This window comes from Anas platyrhynchos, chromosome 5 (genome assembly GCF_047663525.1).
Source record: "Anas platyrhynchos isolate ZD024472 breed Pekin duck chromosome 5, IASCAAS_PekinDuck_T2T, whole genome shotgun sequence".
In the NCBI taxonomy this organism is placed as follows: Eukaryota; Metazoa; Chordata; class Aves; order Anseriformes; family Anatidae; genus Anas; species Anas platyrhynchos.
This window is the reverse complement of record NC_092591.1, coordinates 10334072-10355881: the sequence shown is the minus strand read 5'-3', so window position 1 is coordinate 10355881 and position 21810 is coordinate 10334072. Positions and strand designations below refer to the sequence as shown.

General features: G+C 37.2%; 1 protein-coding gene across 3 annotated transcripts in view; it reads left to right on the top strand.

Annotated features, from left to right (window-relative positions):
- Window positions 1-21810, top strand: part of TDRD9 (tudor domain containing 9) — a 68455-nt gene that overhangs the window by 41563 nt on the left and 5082 nt on the right. Inside the window, exons 14-34 of one of the 3 annotated variants that reach the window (XM_038179582.2) lie at window positions 894-991; window positions 1443-1574; window positions 2271-2433; window positions 2517-2580; window positions 3054-3117; window positions 4931-4975; window positions 5852-5905; window positions 6955-7071; window positions 7931-8038; window positions 10448-10548; window positions 11237-11410; window positions 12691-12802; window positions 13954-14166; window positions 15414-15503; window positions 17006-17275; window positions 17702-17851; window positions 18946-19016; window positions 19389-19498; window positions 19649-19745; window positions 20405-20543; window positions 21642-21751. In XM_038179582.2, coding sequence (XP_038035510.1) covers window positions 894-991; window positions 1443-1574; window positions 2271-2433; window positions 2517-2580; window positions 3054-3117; window positions 4931-4975; window positions 5852-5905; window positions 6955-7071; window positions 7931-8038; window positions 10448-10548; window positions 11237-11410; window positions 12691-12802; window positions 13954-14166; window positions 15414-15503; window positions 17006-17275; window positions 17702-17851; window positions 18946-19016; window positions 19389-19498; window positions 19649-19745; window positions 20405-20543; window positions 21642-21751 — 2482 coding nt within the window. The remainder of the gene's footprint in view (window positions 1-893; window positions 992-1442; window positions 1575-2270; window positions 2434-2516; window positions 2581-3053; window positions 3118-4930; window positions 4976-5851; window positions 5906-6954; window positions 7072-7930; window positions 8039-10447; window positions 10549-11236; window positions 11411-12690; window positions 12803-13953; window positions 14167-15413; window positions 15504-17005; window positions 17276-17701; window positions 17852-18945; window positions 19017-19388; window positions 19499-19648; window positions 19746-20404; window positions 20544-21641; window positions 21752-21810) is intronic. The other 2 variants (XM_038179583.2, XM_072038241.1) reach the window with 2 other exon arrangements.

Genomic DNA, 21810 nt, shown 5'->3' with positions numbered 1-21810 from the left:
ACTCCCACAACGACATCCCCTTTATTCGTTCGTCCCTTGATCCTTACCCAGAGGCTCTCAACTTTGCCATCGCCGACCTGGAGTTCCACACAGTCCAGCCCCTGCTTCACATACATCGCCACCCCACCACCTCGCCTACCCTGCCTGTCCCTCCTGAAGAGCCTGTAACCGTCTATCGCAACACCCCAGTCACAGGACTCATCCCACCAGGTTTCGCTTATGCCGATGATGTCGTAGTTGCGGGACTGGGCCAGGACTTCTAGCTCATCCATTTTATTCCTCATACTGCGTGCGTTTGTGTAGAAGCATTTCAGGTGCGTCTCCTTACACTCAGCACCTTGTGGATCGAACCGAAGGACCTCACTGGCACACAGCCCCTCTGATTCTAGCGTACCATCCCTTAGGTCTTCACCGGTGTGCCTGGTTTTAGCCCCTTCCCCCTTGACTCTGCATATAGGATCTTCAGTTTGAGAGTATGCCAAAACTTGTGCTGACATATTTATCTGTATTAGACTTGGTAGGACTTGGCATTTCCTGGTTTTGAGGAAGTGTATTTTAGAGCAGGATATATCTCATCTGTTCAACTGAGATAAATGGATGAAAGAAAAATAACTGCTCCAAATCAGCATCTGTGTGGAAGAGGTATTTGGGTGAAATGTACAATAAGTAACTTCCGTTAGAGCTGCTGTGAAAGCAAAATTACTCTATATGGTGCATATGTAGGGAAGGAGAGAGAGTCTTTACTGGGCTCAGCTGTTGCAAGAGAGCAAAACACTGGTCTGCCTGCAGCATCAGCTGTTGCATACTGTTCAGCTGTCCAGAAATCTTGTAGACATGTTTTGGACAATCAGACTTAGGCAGTTTTCAAATTATTGTTTTGCTCTTCTGTGAAGGTCGTGCTGGACGTGTTTCCAATGGGTATTGTTACAGGCTTGTATACAAGAACTTCTGGAGAGACTGTATTCCAGAGAAATCAGTACCTGAGATACTGGTAAGAATTTGGGGAGATACAAAGGACTTATTTTTCTTAGGTGTTTGAATGTAGCAGAGACTGCCTGAAGAGAGTGTAGTGGCTAGTAGTTGTACCACTGAATAGAACTGAATTTGACAAACAGTTGATAAAGACCATATGTTGTTTTGTTCATGGTGGATGCATTATAACAGTAAAGTTGATGTGACTCTAGAAATTAACATTCTATTCAAAATAAAAATATCCTTAGTTAAACACAATTTCAGATTTTACTGAATTACACACTTACATGTATTTTATGATAAATTACTTTGATATAAAAAGTAATTATATATACTTTTGTATATACATATAAATAATTTATGTATAGTAGATATATATACTTTTTTATATAAAAAGTAATTATATTATAAATTAACTTACAAACTATGCACCTTGGCAAAAAGTAACAATAGCATCATCTTCCCTTCAGTGTTCTCCATTGGGAGCTACAGTGTTAAAAATAAAAAGGCTTGATATGGGGGAACCAAAAGCCTTGTTGGCAACAGCTCTTTCTCCACCCAATTTAAGCGACATTGAACGTACCGTCCTTCATCTGAAAGAGGTAGGCATTCTTTTAATACTGTTAAAATCAAGGTAATCAAAACTTAACTTATTCTTTGTTATTTAAAAGGCAGTAGTAACCTTAATTGGAACTAAAGAACTGTGTCTAGAGAATGTTTTGTCATGTTTGGCTGCTACTTGGTTACCATCCTCTCTGGCGTAATTTCTGCAGTTGCTTCATTTATAGAGGATTATAATTGGGGATTAAAAGCAGAATCTTGGAGACATTATACTGTTTGTGAACTAACATTTGCGATAAGAAAGAACAGCAAAAAAGTTACAGAACTTGAGCTCCATAGATGAAATTGTTTATTAAACAGTAGCAAAATCACTCTTAGACCTTTTGATATATAGCAATCAGTTTGAACATCCCCCTTCCCACCTACATGGAGAAATTGGTGATTTGTGCTTTTTGATTATAAATGCGGTATGAAGAAGAATGGCAATTGCATTAAAGTTAATTCATTTCCAAAGTGCATAAGAAGTGATGGTTGTATACAGTAGGTTGTGTATATACTGGATGCGTAGCAAAAGTTGTGAAATACTAGATGTTTCAAATTGATTTAAGGATGTCAACTTAATTAGGTAAGGCTCTAATTGATGTTGCTTTGAGATTGGTTTGTAAGAAAGCAGAACAAAAAACAACCAGTCTTAGATTTACTTGATTAACCTTTACAAATAATTTTAATTTCTCTAGCTGGGAGCACTTACAACTTCTGTGCAAGCAGAAGAAAATCCACATGATGGTGAGCTGACTTACTTGGGAAGAGTATTGCTACATTTGCCAGTGGATCTGCATCTTGGGAAGTTGATAGTCCTTGGACATATCTTTGGGTGTTTAGAAGAATGCCTTATTATAGGTAACAGAAAGAAGAACATGTGAACAACTTTCTATAAAAACAAATGACTTCCAGGTTTTCATTTTGATTTGTTTTTGTTGTAGCTGCAGCACTCTCTTTGCGGAATATTTTTGCAGTGCCTTTCAAACAGTACATTGATGGATACAGGTATTACAATAATCCTTGATCGTTTATGTCTTCCTGGTTACCCTTGAGAGCAGAGGGCGAAGCTGACCACAAAATGTCATTGTTAGTGTTGTGAGTTTAACTGCGCTTTTTGGTACTTCGACAGAAAAGAGATGCTTTTTCCAGAACAGCTGAGCTATTGAAATATTGCTACATGAACCAGCTGGTATCACAGAATTAACCAATTCTGTGTGGAAGACCTGGTTCTTCTGCTTTGTCTTCCTGATGTGGACATGTGGCAGTGTTTATTAAAAATAAATACCAAAAATAAAATCCTTGTTATTCTGCCCACACAGCTTATTAGCAAAGAAATGTGAATAAGAAAAAAATGACAATAATAAATGTATTGACCTTGTTTATTAAAGTACTGGAAGATGCTAATAGTGTAGCTGTATAATAAATTCGACATTGCAATAAGATTATGATTGATAATTCTTTTTTGTTTTCGTTGCTAGGAGCAAACTGTTTTTTTCTGGGAACAGTAAGAGTGACTGTATTGCAACTGTGAATGCATTTAAGGTAAATCTTATTTCCTCTGTGATCTCACTTTATCGGCTTTCATTGGAAGGTGAGCAGCTTCGCCTTTGTATGATTGGTGGAGTGTTTTTGCTTTGCAGTTCTTAAAAACTTCACTTTGTACCTAACCTTCAAATTATTCAGATTACTAAATAGCTATCTTGCACCATATAACACTACTAGTATTAGTATCAATTGTAAGTCAAATTTTACTGCTGTGAAGGAGCTGCACAACTTTGTACCAAAGGCAGGCAGCAAGAAATGGGGTAAAACAAGTTGCATCGCTCAGTTGCTGGGTATATTTCCTACTTTTCACAATCTCCTATGGCTTTTGAGGTATTTATTCTCTAAGCAGCTGGAAAACGGTGTGAAGAGGAGAGAAAAGGGTAGGAGCACACCGTTATTTCAGTCTCCTGCTTGCTAGAAGTAGAAGCAAATTTTAAGCAAGACATGAAACAGTTAGGTTCTCTTGACCCCCTGAGATCTTTTTTACATGGGGAGGCAGATTCTTTCCAACCAAAAAGGTGTATCTGTATAATTCCACATACTATGAAATTGATGTCTTGTCACTTCTAGCAGAGCAAATGGTAGTTAATCAGTAAGCAAAATAAAGTTACAAACATCAATCACTTGAATCACATAACGTTTACAATTCTTCTTGCATGTAACACTTCTATCACTCAGCCACACTTTTCAAACCTTCAGTAGTGCTTTCTTAGAGCTACATTTTGCAGCCACATCACTGGGTGTGCTTGAAGATGAGCAAAAGAAGACCCAGAGTTCTTGCGAACCTTCAACAAAATCAGAGCAAGAGTGCTCTTAAGGTTTTTCTTACCTGCCTAGGAACCAACCAAGCAAGAACCATGTTAAGACTAAAATCCTGAAACTGAGGTTGAAAAGGAACTCAGGAGGTCTGTAGTCTGATCTCATGCTCAAAGCAGGATCAGTGGTGAGAGCAGTTAAGGTTATTCAGGGTTTTATCTAGCTGAGAGTTTGGAACCTCAGAGGAGGGACTGTTCAAAGTGTATGGGCAACCTGATCTGTCTGATTGTCCTAGCAAATATTGCCTAATATCCAACTGCTATATTACTAAACTTAATTTTCCTGGATCACTTTTTAGTACAGTGTCAACTTCTGAATTCTGCAGTACAAAAACCACCGAAATACCATTAGTGTAGCAGAATGCCCTGAGATGACTAGTGTGCTGGGACACATTATGGGAAGGCTGGAAGGTGTGTGTGTTCAGTCCTAAGAAGAGGGTGCTTAAAGGGTGATCTTAGTTGGTAACTTCATCTACCTACCAGCGGAAGGTAGAGTAGAGGGAGGGAGCCAAACATTTTTGGAGGCCTACAGCCATGGGACAAGAGGCTGTGGACACAAACTGCAATGAGAGGTTCTGTTGAGGTGCTACAGTGTGGAGGGGTGGAAATTGACTGTAAGATGTATTCAAACAGTAAAATAAGTTGTCCACAGAGGTTAGGGCATCTCCATTCTTGGAGTTATTCAGAACTTGATTTGATAAGAACCTCAGAAATGTGATCTAAGTTGGCTCTGCTGTGTGGGACTTTGGAACAGTTGAAGAAATCTCTCAGAAATTAGTGATTCAGATTTCTTTATACTCTTTAACATTTGTAGTATCTATTAGCCCAAGGGCATCTATGGTTTTTAAATTAGTGCATCCAAAGTATCCTCAGTAATTGTAATTGCAGTAATGTGGGGAAAAAAATCATGGATTTCAATGTTCTGTGATTTTTTTTTTTTGGAAATAATTATTAACAACACTCTCTACCTAAATACTAAGCCACTTCTTTCTTAGGCATGGCAGATCTGCAGACAAAGAGGAGAGTTAAGACATCCTAAGGTTAGTTAAACTTTCTTCTTTTCCATTCAAGGTTGGTCACTTTAGCATTGGCATATTTGGTGTTCTTAGTGTAAGCATTTTGGGCTGACAGTCTTTATTTTTCATGGTTACAGTTTTTCGTAAGTAAATAAAAGCATGGGTTTCGAGGGATCACAGCGAGCCAGTTTGTGACACCAGTGCCACTTACTTTTAGATAACCCATTATATTGTCCCTTTCATAGATGGATCAATGGCCAGAAGGTTTGAAATCCAAGCAGAAAAGAGAAATTGAGCTGTAGTTGAAAGACATTTTTATAATCGTAGGTGTCAAGGGGGGTCAGAGGCAAGGGAAAGTGGAAGATCTTCTGTGCATCAGTCTCAAAAATTAGCCATACAGTTTCAGAAGTCAGTAATATGCACACAATAACTGCCTCTGGTATTTTTTCCTATATGTAATATAAAACTTCTTTGACTTCTCCACTTCCTTCAGACCATAAAAATTTTATGAACACCAGCGCATAACATGCACTGAGTTACAACGAATGTCTGAAGTTCTTCATCCTGATGTTCTGTTTGTCTGCTGTTGTCATGCTCTTAAAGCAGATTCTGTTGTAGCAGCACAGAGGAGTTGGACTTTATGGTTTATATGAAAAATCTCAATGTCCTGCAGCTGCACTGGTGGTAACCAAAGTAGAGCTTTAGTCAATCTGTAGTTCTTGTGCCAAGGACTTGATTGGATGCAAAGAATGCTCTGAAGTAAGATCAAATTCTTCTGTCATTTTATGTAATTACTATTTGTATCTACATGGAAGAATATGAGGGAGAACTTACTAATAGTATAGGAAACATGATTCTAGCAATTTTGCGTCTGCATTTTTTTTTTGCTTTCTTTTCCAGGATGAGCTTGAGTGGGGTCGATCAAATTTTATTCATATCAAGAAAGTTAGAGAGGTAAGCTATAACAGATCGTTCTTACTCTTATGTAAATTTTTCTTAATTTCTACAGATGTTAATACCCTGAATAGGCCTACTTAGACAGTATTATGTATGCATCTAGGTATATATTTTCTTTAAACTAAACTGAACACTTAGTATTATCTCTCAACTTTCAGAGAAACAACAGATGTTTAAAGTGACATTAAATAATTAACCATTAGTGCCCAGAGGAGGCCTACAGAGGTGATGAAGGGTCTGGACGGGAGGATGTACGAGGAGCAGCTGAGGCCCCTTGGTTGTTCAGCCCCGAGCAGAGCAGGCTGAGGGGAGGCCTCATGGCGGCCTGCAGCTCCCTCACGAGGGGAGCGGAGGGGCAGGTGCTGAGCTCTGCTCTCTGGGGACAGCGACAGGACCTGAGGGGATGGCATGGAGCTGGGACAGGGGAGGGTCAGGCTGGGGGTTAGGGACAGGTTCTACACCCAGGGCAGGGGTCACAGTGCTAAGCTGCCGGAGTTCAAGGAGCGTTTGGACGCTACTCTCAGACACAGGGTTTGATTTTTTGGGTGGTCCTCTGGGGACCCAGGAGTTGGACTCAATGATCCTTGTATATTGCTTCAAACTCAGGATATTCCATGATTCTAACCATTCAACATAAATCTTAAAACTATAGAATGGTTTGGATTGGCATGGACCTTTAAAGATAATCCTGTCCAAATCCCTTGCCATAGGCAGGGACGTTTCACTAGGTTGTGTTGACTAAACCCCCATCCAAACTGAACTTGGAATACTTGCAGGGACTTTGTTTGGTGTCACCTAAGAACTTGAGGCCTGCAAGAAGCAAGAATAAAGCCTGAACTTGAGGCCTTGAGGCAAGAGTAAAATCTAGTACTGCAAGTTGTTCTAAAACCTAGAGTAGAGATGTGAAGCAGTATATTAGGTGAAACGTACTATTGTCACATAAAAAGTAAGGGGGTTTGCCCGCTTGCTTAGACTTGTACAAAGCTTTAGTTTTCATTTGTGGACAGTCTTTAACTGTAATTTATAACTTAGAGTTGGAATTTCAGGTGGCAGAGTTATTTAACCTCTTGAAAACACGAGTCGGAGAACTTAACATGTTTATTAATACTCAGCCATCTGCTGTGGATGAGGAATATCTATGTAAGCAACGCTTCATTTTGCAGGTAATGCTGTAATGACTCTACGGGACATTATTTACAAAGGTCATAACTGGATGTTTACATAGCAGTACTGACAAATTAGTGTTATACTTGGTGTTTCAAAATTTACAATGAGTGCTAGTCCTTTGGTTACCTCTTCCAATTCTGACAGCTCATCAAAACAAAGCAAGGTGATACCAAGACAAATTAAAGTTGTATCTAGGTTAATCTTTGTTAAAATCATAAAAATACTCTGAAGATGGATGGTTTGAGTTGGAAGGAGGGGAGCTAACATTTATGAATACAACGTTTTTGCTCAGTTTGGACTGTCACTGGCTTGGTTAGTTACTGGGGAGAAAAATTAGATTTCTTTCAGCTACTGTAACTTGTGGATTTTTAATGACATTTCTTTTCCTATTTGGACTGATTAGTAGTGTTTTTTTTTTTTTTCATGGACCTATTTATCATATATTTATCGTGCCAGTGGCAATTGGTTTAACTGTGTTAGCAGTGAACTTTCCAGACGTAAATCATTAAATATGGTATGATGTAATGTGAAAAGTGGACAGCTGTCGTAACAGTATTTTTATGTGAGTTTCTTAAAAATTGAAATGAGGGTTAACCATTATAATTTTCATAGATGAAGTCTGCTTGCAGAAATATTAAATTATTGTTCCAGAAGTTGAAGTCTTCTCATGGAAGTATGTTTTTAAGGGATAGGATTTGCATGAGTTAAGCTTTACTTTGAAACTGCAGTAATTATTGGTAAGAGACAGACAAATATATGAAAATCTGCCAGTATCTCTTTATACTGCAACTATATCTCTTTTTGAGGAGCTGAATATAATGAGCTGTAACTTGCAAAATGTTTTCATAATTTCAGGTTGTAATGGCTGGTGCTTTCTATCCAAACTACTTCACTTTTCAAAAATGTAATGAAGAAGTGGCAATAAGAGACCTTGCTGGCAAAGATCCAAAAACTACTGTGTTGGTACGTTAAGATGGTGAATGTCTTAATCAAGAATCAAGTAATAAGAATATGTAGTGTTAGGGTAGTATTTTTCACTTCATTTTTTTTTTTTGTCCTGGGCCTGGACAGAAATAATTATCTACCATGATCTGCACTTGCTGTCTTCTCTCCCATCTCCCTTTGATTTAATGTAATAAACATTGTGTGGGTGGGAAATTTAAAAAGGATTCTTACTGAGAACTGCGTCTATGTATTAGACTGGTAGTGTCACACAGGCAGCCAACTCCAAAAAACTACAAATATTTTAAAATGTACTTTTTATGAGTACTTTTTTTTTAAGAGTACAACATTAGGCTGTTTGTAAAATGAGCTGTTGTAACTTCAGTGTTACTTGTCTGTAATATCCTTCTTGGTACTATACGACACATGTGGTTGCTATTTTGAGGTTACTCAGGTGTTGCACCCTTCCTTTTTTTCCTCTGTAGACATATTTTTAGCTAACTGAATAAGTGTAAGTTTTAAATGGTTGACTTGATTTTCCTGAATGGCTTGGAGTTTAAACTAGAAAATATTCAGTGTGTCCGAAGTAGGTATAACACTGTAGAATAACTATGCTTTATGCTTAAAGAAAATAACTCTACAAGTCAGTGAGCCTCATTGAATAGACTTATATTTGCACAAGAGAAAATAGGTGAAAAGGAAGGAGAAAAAGCATATTGATCGGGAATTCTGTCAATATTAACTACGTATCCAAGAAAAGATTCCAGTTCTGCACAAAAGGAGTTCCTGGCATGGCATTTATTGAACACAAATAAGTTTACAGATTACCCCAGGCTAGATCATGAAGAAGTAGCCACTACGTGCTGAGCCCAGTGGCTCAGTCAGGTTTTGATCATGTTGTAGGCCACATACTGAGACTTCGATAACCCAGCTTGGATACAAGGGTGCTGTGAAAGAAGACCATGTAAAAATATTAATGTACCTGAAGGCAGATAGTCTGCCACTCTTCTCTGTTATTGTCCTGGTTTCAGTTAGAATTAATTTTCTTCCTAGTAGCTGGTGGAATGCTGTGTTTTGGCTTAGGATGAGAAGAGTGCTGATAACACCCCGATGCTTTAATTGTTGCAGAGCAGTGCTTATACTAAGCCAAGGACATCTCAGCCTTTTGCTCTGTCCTGCCAATGGGCAGGCTGGGGGTGCAATAAGAGCTGGGAGGGGACAGACCCAGGACAGGTGACCCAAACTAGCCAAAGGGGTATTCCATCCCATCTGACATCATGCTAAACAATATATAGGGGTGGCTAGCCGGGGGGAGGGGGCGGACTGCTTGGGGTTAGGCTGGGCATCGGTCAGCGGGTGGTGAGCAATTGCATTGTGCATCACTTGTTTGTACATATTATTATTACTTTCCTATTATCACCATTGTATCATTATTATTACTATTGTTATTATTATTTTTATTATTATTATTTTCCTGTCTTATTAAACTGTCTTTATCTCAACTCACGGGCTTCACTTTCCATTTCTCTCCCCCATCCCAGAGAGGGAGGGGGGAGGGTGAGCGAACGGCTGTGTGGTGTTTAGCTGCTGGCCGGGTTAAACCACGACAGTTATGCAGATCTGGCCAGTTTGTGATAGTAGGTAATCAAGTTGATCAGGCATGACTTGTTCTTAATAAATTGATGTCTATTTCCATTCACCTTCTCAATCATATGATTGGAAATGGTTTCTGAGAAGACTTGCTCCGTGATTATCTTGGTAACTGGAGTGAAGCTGACCAGCTTGATGTTCCCTAGCTCATTTTTGCCATTTTAAAAACAACTCTGATATGTGGTAGTTCAGCCAGAGTGTTCAGGGCTGTAGTTTCTCCAGTTTCCCAGATAGTGCACATTGTCCATCATTGGGAACTACATCCTAGGCAAGGAAGCTCTCCTGTTAAGAGCAAAAAGAGGAATATTATGCTGCTTCTAGGAGAAATTATCAAAGAAATGTAACTACCAAAGAAGCATTTTTGCTTTGTAGCTAGACAAAGAAACTAGTTACCTGCTGGTTTGAGGAGGGTAGGGCAGCATTTCCCCAGAGAAGCTGTGGATGCCCCATCCCTGGAGGTGTTCAAAGCCAGGCTGGATGGGGCCTTGGGCAGCCTGGTCTGGTGGGTGGCATCCTTGCGCATGGCAATGGGGTGGAACTGGGTGAAGTTTAAGGTCTCTTCCAACCCAAGCCATTCTATGATTAGCAGCCAAACTTTGATTTTAATATCTTTTCATATTCAAGAATTTAGTGTGTAGCAATTTTTAAATTTGGGTTTTAGTTTGAGTATTGCTATTGCAGCTCAATGAAGGAGAAAGCTAACAGTTGACCATTTAGGTGAAGTTAATACTACATTAAAATAGTTGAATGTATTCAAGTTTATTTTGTTTTTCTTAACAGGTAAAGAATATTCCGCCCTATGGGTATCTATACCATAAACAGTTGCAGTCGCTGTTCAGACAGTGTGGACAGGTAAAATCGGTTCTATATGATGGATCAAGGTAAGTACAAAATATTTTAAGTATCATGCCTTTCTCTTGCTCTCAGTTCTGAGGCTAGTAATCAACTTTTTTCTTTGTCAATGGTATACTGATAAAATAAGTTTATAATTTAATCTGTTTGGAATCAGTAAATTGTTTTTAATGCATTGGCTGGAATAAGAAAGATAGCTTTGAACTTCAATATGTGTTGATGAGAATAATATTTGGTAAACTATCTCCTCAGAGGCCACCTTCTGTTGTTTCTTCTGTTCTGTAACAGGGGACCTTAACTGCAGCTGATCTGTCTGTATTTGTTACCAATGAACTGAATTCACTAAATAAATTGGAACCATGAGATTAGTTTGCACAAAATGTGTGTCTGGCTGGTTTAGTTGGTCTGCAGGCTGTCTGTGGGCCACAGCTGCTCAAAGATAATTCATGTACATTTTCCAATCTCTAATTCTTTTCTTATTTATATATATTTTAACACTTTTTAAACTTGTATTAAATATGCTCAGCAACCACAAATACAAGTAAAATTTTAAGTCCCATAAGATTGTTAGGTAAAGTATGTGAGGAAAATACTTTTTACAGTTCTCTGTCCTACTATGATAAGGACAGGGAAAAGAAATAATGAATTTTCTGGTTTTCTTGTTTTGTTTTTGATTCTTTGAGTATTTATTTTTATTTGGTGGAATTTTTGGAACAGGGCTTTTGTGGAATTCTCCCATAACCCAGTGGAGGGCTTTAAGATTCTTCCTGCAGTATACATGTCAATCAAAATGTTACAGCTGAAAATTCCTCTTGAACTGAAAGTTCATTATCCAGATGATATCCAAAGGCAGTTGCAACATGTGGCATCTACAAGCATGGAGTCTGTAAGGTAATCATATTCCATAGGGAAAATGGAGTTCTGTGCAGTGAAAGTTGAAATGAGGCATATAGGATTCAGTGGGATTTTCCTTGGAAGTGTCAGCAAGGGAGAGGTGTTTAAGCTCAAAAAACAGAGACATAAACTTTGTATAAACAGAATCTTTTACAGAGATAGAAATAAGAGAAATCTGAGCGTACTTTGTCTTTCTTTAAGGTTGTAGTCCATTTGCTTTAGGCATGTGGAAACAGGGCTTTATACAGTATTATTGGTTCATGACAAAGTAGGGATTTCTAGGATAAATAAAGGAATGACATTTGGGGAAGTAGCAGAAGGGGCAGGGAGGTAATGTAACAACAGAAGTGGGGGAGGAGGAAAATAACAAAAAACACTGAGGGATGAGATATAGTAAGTCATCTTTGTCCATATCTGCTTGTTTCAGAAAAATCTGGCACAGGGGTTTCATTGTTATATTCAGTCTGTGAATCTTAGCGTTACCAATTTGGCAAGTTGGCCATATGTCCTGGCCGAATCAATCTGTCTAGCTCCTGATTGGTCTGTAGCCATTTAAATATTTTAAAATCCCAAATATAAAATAGGAAGGCAGGAATGAACTGTGAAGGCTCAAGTGTGAGTGAATACTTCACTTCCAGTTGATTGTACTTAATTATTATTAAAACACTTCCAGCAGTTTCACCGTGCCCTGAACTGTACTTAAGATTTTCATGAAAATTAATTTTTAAGGGATTCAAGAAGGAAGCCTCTTAAGCCAGAAGGCTAACTTTCATCATGTAAAGGGAAAGCGATATTTCAGGGAAAAAAATGATACGCTGAATGTGTCTTAGTGCTGTAACATACTCAATTTATTAAAAACAAACAAACAAAAACCCAACAGCCTTAAAATGCATGCCATAGCAAAGAAAACTCACTATTTATTTAACCTTCACTCTTTGAATTTCTAGTAACCTGATTGCACAGTTTCTTCTTAGTGTGTATCTTGCTGTATTTGGTCATAAAGATGTTAGTTTCTCCCATAGTACATTGTTTCTCTCTACTAATTTGAAATTGAAATCGAATTAATATATTTTTAAAATAAAGGTCTTATGTACATAAATGCATCCTAGGTGCTTATATTTTCCTTGCAAAATGTCATGACTTCTGTCAATTAATCTTTTTCCCTTCACTGTGGATGCATACCTGTGTGGTGAATCAATGTAAGAAGGAGTGAAGGCAGAAAATCCAGAACTTTAACTTACGAAGTATTTAACATTTTTATTCCATAAACATTTTAGAGTAAATGTGGACTATCAGAAACAGACAGTAGAGCCTGTGGAAATCTCATTTGGTACTTCAGAAATGTCAAAGATGATTCCAAGTCATCTCCTGTCCATCAGTGTAACAGAGGTAGGAATGCTATAACCCTGAAGTAAGTCATATCTAGTAATCAGTACATAGCTAACTTTTGCAGAGATGACTTGGGCCAACTACCTGGTTACTGTTGCTTGGCAAGTTTTGTTCAGAAACTGCAGGTGTGAGATACGGGTTGTTACTGCATGACCATTTCAGGAAAACACTGCATGCATAGAAAGTTGTGTTAGGAGAAAATTACGCATATGTACAAATACTACTGAAATCTGAAGCTGAAAATTTTTAAATCTCATGTTTACTATTGTATTTTCCAAAAAAAGGAATAATATAAAGCAATATATATGCTGCTGAAATTCAAAAAGTAAAAACAAAATATATCCAAACCATTAGGATAATGGAAACTACAGGCTGAAGTATTAAACCATCTCTTGGTAGAAGTGACATGTTTTTCAGTGGCAGAAAAGAATTTTACTCAGTTTATTCAGCTAAGTCTCTTGGTCCAAATAAGTTACTGGATTTGATGATCAGATGCATTCCAGTCAGTTAACAATCTGTGCTGTACAGTTTTGTTCACTATAATCAGTTTTAAGTATTGGTCCTACGTATTTATTTCCACTGTGAGCATTCTTTTTTAATCACATTTGATGTAAAATCAGAAATGGTAGATGATACCAATAAGCAATCCAAAAAAGACTTATTATATTCAATTTGATTTGAAATAACGGTGTTCGTTTCAGTTTCCTGAAGGGATGGCTAATCATAACAGTAACGATGCTGATTTGCTGATGTATGTAGCTAACTCTGGTCTTCTTTAGCTAACAATAAAGTACACCATAGCTGTGTTCATCTATTTCATCTATCTCATATACCTTACATATTTAGTGTGTTGATTTTGTTTGGAAGTGGCCTTCTAATAAGTACTTTTTGCTCACTGCTTATCTAAGAGCCTATTTAGATTAAATGTGTGTTGTAATTGCACAGCAGAGACATTTAAAAACAACATTATATAAAGAACAACCTTTTCTGAGAGGGAAATGCCTCACTGCATTATTGCAGTATGAGAACACTTCTATGTTTGTCAGGAGTAGGACTGTTTTCATGTATTTTGCTCAAAGCTGTTTTTATTATTTGATGTAGAAGAATGAAATAATGAGAGATCTGAAGCTGTCTAATTCTTATACTTTCAGATAGTAGAAGTTGGACACTTCTGGGGATACAGGATAGATGAAAAAAACAGGACTGTTCTTCAGGCTATAACTGCTGAAATTAACTACCATAACCTGGTGGATTTGTCAGTGTCTCCATATCCAGAGTTGCTTTGTCTGGCACCTTTTACTTGTCTGGAGAACAGAGGATACTACAGAGCTCGTATTCTGTATGTTTCTGGAGATTTTGCGGAGGTATGCTAATATGTTATGTCATATTGAATTGGTATGATGTAATTGGGTTAACAATCTTGGAGCTATTTTTTTTTACTAAGCAATTTGACTAAGCATTATTTTCATGACAATTATAAACATTCTAGTAAAGAAATCTAGAAAACTAGAGCTAAATTAAAGTCTTAATAGAATGTTGCCAAAAGAGATGAATGACATTTTTTTCCAGAAGACAGGAGCATTTATTTTAGTCTTAAAATTAGAGGATACAGTAAAGTGTTGTGTATGCTGAAGCAGAGTGAAGCAAAATAAAGAAGAAAACTTCTGGCTTCAAGACTTGTTTTAGTTGCCTTTTGGTAGCTTTTTCACATGGGCAACCTCTAGTCATCTTATGCTCGGTTCAGCACTCTGCTCGGTTCTGTTTCCTTGATAATTTACAACTAATTAGAAGTGCCATTATTATTTATAAATTCTACAGCAGGAATTATAATGACCATCCTAAAATACGACTTCACACTATGTTTTTCCCCATTCCTGTTCAGTTCTCTGGCCCATTCTACCTGACCTTTTTGTATCAATATTTTTTGCTGAGTTTTCAATCATCAGCAAGTTTCATCAGAATATTTTGGCCTTTGGGGCCAAAATCAGCAATGGGAATTAGCACCACAGTTCAAGACTGATCCTAATTACCCGAGCCAGTACTTTTCTATTCAGCACTTAAGGACAGACCTTTTGATTTTTGTAAAACTGACCTATGCACAGTCCATTTCTCTGCTGAATTACTGAATTTTTATTTTTAACATACCTTGGTGTCACCATTATAAGCAAGCAACAAGGCTCAGTATCAACTCTAAAGTCATGAAAAACTAGTGAATAATAGTGCCAATCTCATTGTTGTCCTTGCTTATTTAAAAGCAATTATTTTAGGTAGTGCCATTCACTGTAAAAAAAAAAAAATTAAAAAATAAATAAGGATATACAGATTTAATTGCAGGAAGAGAGAATTTGAAAGAAATTTAATTTTTTCTAGATGTAGCAGATTTCTATTATGAGTGGATGTGTAAGCAAAGGGATCAAACAAATATTATACAATTTGACCTATTATTCTTGACATGTCTTCATATGCATGTTTTTCAGATTGAACTTGCTTCTTTGTCACTTGGTAAGATTGTACTGTAATTATTAAACTTAATTGTCGCTTTCCTTGCTACAGATTAGCATTTCTAATGATGTGAAATCTCTGATGCTCTTGATTCTTTTTTTTTTTCCAGGTTTTTTTTGTAGATTATGGCAATAGATCAAAAGTGCCTTTAAAAAAACTGAAAGAGATTCCGAGCCATCTTCAAGAGCTTCCTTTCCAGGTAGGGTTGGTGCTATTTGCTGCTTAATGGATATTTTCACATCGTATCTTCGAATCATAATGCTTTTCATCATAATAACAAACTGACATGTATTTTGGTAATGTCCTACAACCTGCAAATCGCCTTTACTCAGGTGGATAAATGTACATCTACACAGGTGAAGTATTTCTTGTGTGTGTCTGATGTTTTTATATATAATTGTAGAGAAATGTTATCTACCCTTTTGTCCTTAGGGGCACTTTTTGGGGAGAAGGGGAGGATACAACCCATGTTGTATTTTTTCTTTAATTGAATGTTTGAACTAAACCTGTTTCTGTGACTCACCATACTGGGTTCTGTCTCCCACCTGCAATTACAGGAACAGTGGAAGGAGAGGAAATTGCTCTAACAGCTGACTTAGGTTGCTTGTTGATTTTGGTCATCAGTTGCTTTGCTGTTATCAGTTCTATGAGAAGCAGAACTTTCTCTCTAGAAAGTGTTGTTTTAGTTCCTGTATTGCCTGCTTACATGAGAAGCTCAGGAATAACAGGTTGAGCAGTAGATCAGCTGTGCTTTTGTTTAAGAACCACTGAGCAAATGATAGCTTCATTTATAGAGTCTAGGAAATGGCCTGGAGAGGAGAAGCTGTCAGTGACTAGTTCAGTTTCTTTTCCTCTGCTTAATCCTCTTTGTTTCTGCCACAGATAAGTGGCAGTGTAGGATCTCTGCTTATCTGCATGGCAGACGTCTGTAGTCACAGTATCTTGCATAATGTTTGCATGCAGAGTACTTTTGCTTCATCAGTACTCCTGCTGTGTTATACTATTAGTCACAGGACAAATAGATAGGAGAAAGCTTTCATATATTTAAAACAGGTAGAAGGCTCTGGTTTTGCTTTGTACCACTTTTTATAATTTTAGCAAGGAACATCCTTTGAGTTTTCTTCAGTTGTAATAAAGGGAAAGCTATTTCTATTCCATGCCTAATCTTTAAATGACCTATCCATATACCTTTCCAAAATTATGGCTGGAAGAAAAGAGTTGTGGTTTAAATTAATTCAAAGACATAATTACATGTAGTGATTGTGGAAATGGGTTAAACTAGAGCTGACTGACTTTTGCCTGCCAAGGGCAGAATAGCTGTAGCTGTCCTGCTATTTTTTCTATTACCGTAGTCAGAAAGAACTGCAGATTATAAAGTTTTCCCAGAGAAGGCATTTGTAGTCTCAAAAGATTTTAATGTGGATGGTGAATTAATACTGAACTATCTTTTATTTATGCCTCATTTGCAACTATGCACTAGTATTGAAGTGATGAGAGATGCAATGTGTAGCTGCGTTGGCAAAGACAGAATAGGAATTATGCCGGTAGCTTTACAGCAGTTTTAGGAAATTAACATAAGCCTCTGCAATAATGATGAAATAATTTTGTAGTTAAGTCAAACTGTTGAGAAAATGGAAGATTTTTGTCCTGATTTCTCAGCACGTATTCAGGCAAACATTATTCTTAATGTTTTTGCTCTAGGCTTTAGAATTCAAGATAAGCAAGATGCGTCCATCTGCAAAATCTCTTGTATGTGGGGAACAGTGGAGTTACAGCGCTAGCCAGAGATTTGCCTCGCTAGTAAATGGTTATACTCTGCTGGTGAAGGTGTATTCAGTTGTGCACAATGTTCTGCACGTGGATGCTTTCCGTTACTCGAGGCACAAGGACCTTGTGAATATTAGAGATGTGCTTATTGAAGAGTGTTACGCTGAACTAGCGGAAGAATCATACAAATCACGAGTATGTTCAGTAAGCTTCTTTGGTTCTTCTTATACTAAGGTATTTCAGCTCAAACTGTCTGAAGTCCTCAGAAGTTGAGCGGAAGCTTTGAAACTGTGCCAAATGCGACTAGACGAGTAAAAATATGTAGTCCTGTTTAAGTATTTTTTTTTGTGTATAATAAATATTGTGCTCTTACCAAAAGTATTGCTGCATTGAGACACCTTTTGGAAGAGGGGTTTGTTTTTCAAAAGATAATGGAATTATTTGAACTGCTTCACTGTTCATTGAAACTCAGTTTTAATTCCGGCATTTTTCATGGTTTATATCAGAAAGGTGATGAAAGCATTGTTTTTTTGTACTTCTATGTCTGTGTTCCTTGTGTACACACACAGAAGAAAAACAACCATAGAAAAACGTGTTTAATGGTTTTAACACACTTTCATTTTTATGTAGCAAAGCCATGATTTGCTGCAGGGATTATTTATTGACCAAATGAAGAAAGAAGAGAAAACATTGGTACCTTCAATAGAGGAAGAAAAGCATTTAATTGAAAGATTATTGAACTGTTTTTCTGGCAGTAGATCTGGTGCACCAACCCATAAGGTAATGAGTTTTGGTGTGGCATTACGTGATCCTTTGTCTCACATCATTAGAACACAGATGAAGACTGGAAGGACCTTTAATAACAAACCATGTTGATGCTGTTCATAATGTACTCTACATCCTGTTGGTAGGAAGCCATGATGTGACCAGCACTGCAAACTAATCTATTGCAGCTTTTAATGAAGTTTTGAGGCATAGCCTTAAGAGCTAACTGAACTGGCTACTAGCAAGTTCCAAGGCAGCTCTTCAAGGACTGCAAGATGTAGGTAAAATTGAAAAAGTGAACGCCAGTGTTCAGTGCATAGACATCTTCATTATGTAAGTTGCAGCAAAAAGCAGGGTTATGATCCTATTGATTCTTCTGGAAACTTTAACTTTGTAAAAACTATACAGAGTGTTTAGTTCGTCCTTAGCTTAGGTGACACAGGGTAAGTGGTTCAGAGAATGCTGTGCTGTGTGATAGTAGTGAAACAGTGGGTGTTCTTCAACTGTCAATCCCAAACTGAGAATTTACTCCTACTTAAGTATTTTCAGACATTTAGTCACTACTAAGCTGGAATATAAAACAAGGTTGTATATAGGATTGCATCCTGTTCTGTTCCACAGAACACTGTTCTGTGTTCTGGTTACGAGTTAAGCCTGGTCTACATTATAACTTTACCCATTTCAAACCTGACAAAATTCAGGGTTTCAGGCACCTACTCGTGCTTAGGTTACCCACAGGAATAATACTGTTTAAGTACTTACTTTTTCTGAAGTGTGATATTTTCAAGATTAAAGACCTGCTCATGTAAATAAAAATAGCCTGATTTTTGTTAGATGCTTTATGAAGTCTGAACTTAAATTCCTTAAGCCTGTGGGAAGTTGTGAATTCCCAGTACCCGTGAAAAGACATGACTTTTGCTTAGGTGCCTCAGCATGCGAAGCTTGCTTTAGATGGGTGACATGAAAATGTTACCTGTTCATCAATTCAGTGTTGCTCAGTGCATGCACAGGACCTTGAAATGCATTCTGTATTTTCATTTATAAAGTATTTTCATGGGGAGAGATCCTTAGGCTGGCTAATGAGAACATCATTTGTTCTTTTATTGAAGGTGACAGTTTCTGGCCCATTCAGTCCTTATGAGGTAAAATGCTACAGTATGACCAAAGTATCCAAGTTCAGGTATGGTAATGCTTTCAGAGTGAAGCACAGACATGTTCTGAACTGTTCCTTCTGATAAACTGGCAAAACCCATCCTCATTACTCTTGCAGATTTGGACAGGGTTTTTAATCATTGAAAATACAAAAGTAGTAAAGCCTCAATTGCATTCAAATACAGACTACTGCTTTAAGAAGAGTAGTTCTTTTGAAGATGTCTTAATGCCTTAACAGAAAATAGTATTAAGTTGTATACATCCACTAATAGAGATTCTTGTAAGTTAAACCCATTAACTGCTATCCATTCAGGTTGTACTCTGAAATAAAAAGGATTCATTTCTTATGTTTGTATGTTTGTTTTTTAATGTTGGAAATATTTTTTTATTTTCTCCTCAGAAATGTTTTCATACACAAGGAAAGCATAAATTCTGTTGTTGTCGATGATGCTCCAGAAGACTCCTTTCAGCAGTTGTTGGTTGCTGCTTCTTTGTCAGTAAATGCCAATGGTAACTCCTAATACAAATGTTTGGACAGTTTCTCTGGGCTCTTTTATATGAATAGCTGTGTGAACGAATATGTTACTTCAGTTCTACGTTACATCTTTTTGAGATCAGCACTTTCATTATGTACTTCTTAATTTTTTTTTGTGCTGACAGGATCTACCGTGTTTTTAGAGGAAACATCTTTGATGCCTCCTATTCCCGGCCTACTTGAACTCCTTAGCATGCTGTTTGCTCCTGCTATAGAACTTAGGTATTAATATGTTCTTGAAGTGGCTCTTTGTTTTGTTTAGGACCCTCACAAATTGGTGACAGACTTGCTTGCTCTGCTTTCATTATTTAGTATATTCTCTTCAGTCCTGTTGATACAATTCTTATCTTCTATCAGCTTTATTATATTGTATGCTAAGACAACTTGTTTCATGTACATAGAAATCGGCACTGCAGGCTTGATTCTCACATTGGTGTAATACAGTTCCTGACAATTGTGCAGGAAGTCTAAGAAGATGAACTGTAGAACTGGGCAAGTTTTAAATCCACATGAGGAGAGAAACTTGCATGATTTTTGTGAAAGCTGAGCTCTGGCAGTTGGATTAATGTTAGGTTTAGTTTAAATTCTCATATCTGTAGACAGTTGTTTCAACACAGGGAAACTGGCTTTGCTTTATTTAAGTTTCAATTTGCGTATGTGATTTTTTTCTTTTTTGTGACTGTTTTCATAATTAGATCTTTAGCTTTATTTCATTACCTTAATAAAAAAAAAAAAAGTAGTGTGACTAGATGTCAATGTCTGAAAGTTTTTAGCTTCTTTAAACTTCTTGTATCTTGTTCGGCATAGCTTAGACAAATTAAGTCTGTTTTCATATAAGTTTAGTTTGTTAATCTCTAGGTGTGACCATTTTCTTTGTACAGGATTGATGAAAGTGGAAAGAATTTTACTGGCGTTCTGTGTGGCTTGGGTTGGAGTCAGTCTCGTCAGGTTCCACTGCTTCCAGAGAATGACATGGAGCTGACATTTGATGTGCATTTTGGAGTAGATGACATATCAGAGGTAAAAACATGTATATTTATTTGCCATATAGTAAGAATTAAGTAGAATTTGGTACATCAGAACTTGGTAACAGTTCTAGTAGCTAGAATCTAGCAGTTGGCTATCTTTAGAAAATTGTTGAAGCTTTTCGTGTCTGTACTGTTTGTTTAGAACCTTGGGCTTCTAACAGAGAAAAATAGTTACCCCCTATATGTTTTACTGAATAAAGTCAATTATTACAGTACAATACTTTGCTTTTGTTTAGAAAAGTTTACGTTGATTTTACACTCTTCAGATATCAATACCTTGTTATGTTTTTAGAATTACTGATTTTTTAAAGATGAGCATAGTGGTTTTTCTTTGCAATCTTCAGTTTGATTTCACAATTCTGAGAAGTCATCTGTAGTAAGCTTCTCCCAGAGCAGATGAGTCAATAGATAAAAGCCCTTGTATTCCTCAATACAGTGTTTTTGTAACTTGCAGACAGGTCTGTCAGAGGACAGTATGTACACTTTCTTGTACAGCATAGTAAGCTGTATTTAACCTGTGCTTCAGATTTTAGATACTGAAGGACCTCACATAACCTGAGCAGTTCTGTGTACAGGTGTAGCAGATAACCAGTGTATTCTAGAGGCTTTTTAAGGATGTAGTGGACATGCTAGTGTGCAGATGAGGTGAAGTATTATTTTTTGAAAGCATTGATTTGATGTGTGTGATATCTGTAATCATGGCACCATATCTGTAATGGTAGCACCAAGCTGTTGTGTTTTTTTAACAATTACGGACAGATTGAGAAAATCCTTAAAGGTTTCTATGGAAGGAATCTGTGTTGGAGGATATCCAGACAAGTGGTAAGTAGCCTGTGTCTTCTATAGCATAGCTGATTAATCTTGAAGATCAATTTCAAGCAGCTGGAACTCTAACCTCTTCTACTAGCAGTGATGCATCTGGAGGAAGAAGTGTTTCTAAAGCTTCAGATGTTTTTGCTTATGTTAATAATATTTCAGTTAAAATTGAGTTTTATGGGTGCCATAACCACCTTCTGTACATGTCAATATGCTGTAACCCAGAACTAGGACTGGTGTATAGTACTTCATATTCTGTCACTTATTTTTACAGATAAACATCCTGAGGACAGCCATTAATAAGCTGCTCTGTGAATGTGCAGCGTCCTCTGACCAAGAGAAAATGACACAGCTGCAGGAAAACATTCGTGAGATGCTTCTAAGGTAATCATTTGTAGAAATAAGAACTTGTGTTTCACTTTCTCAGCAAAAGCAAAATAAAT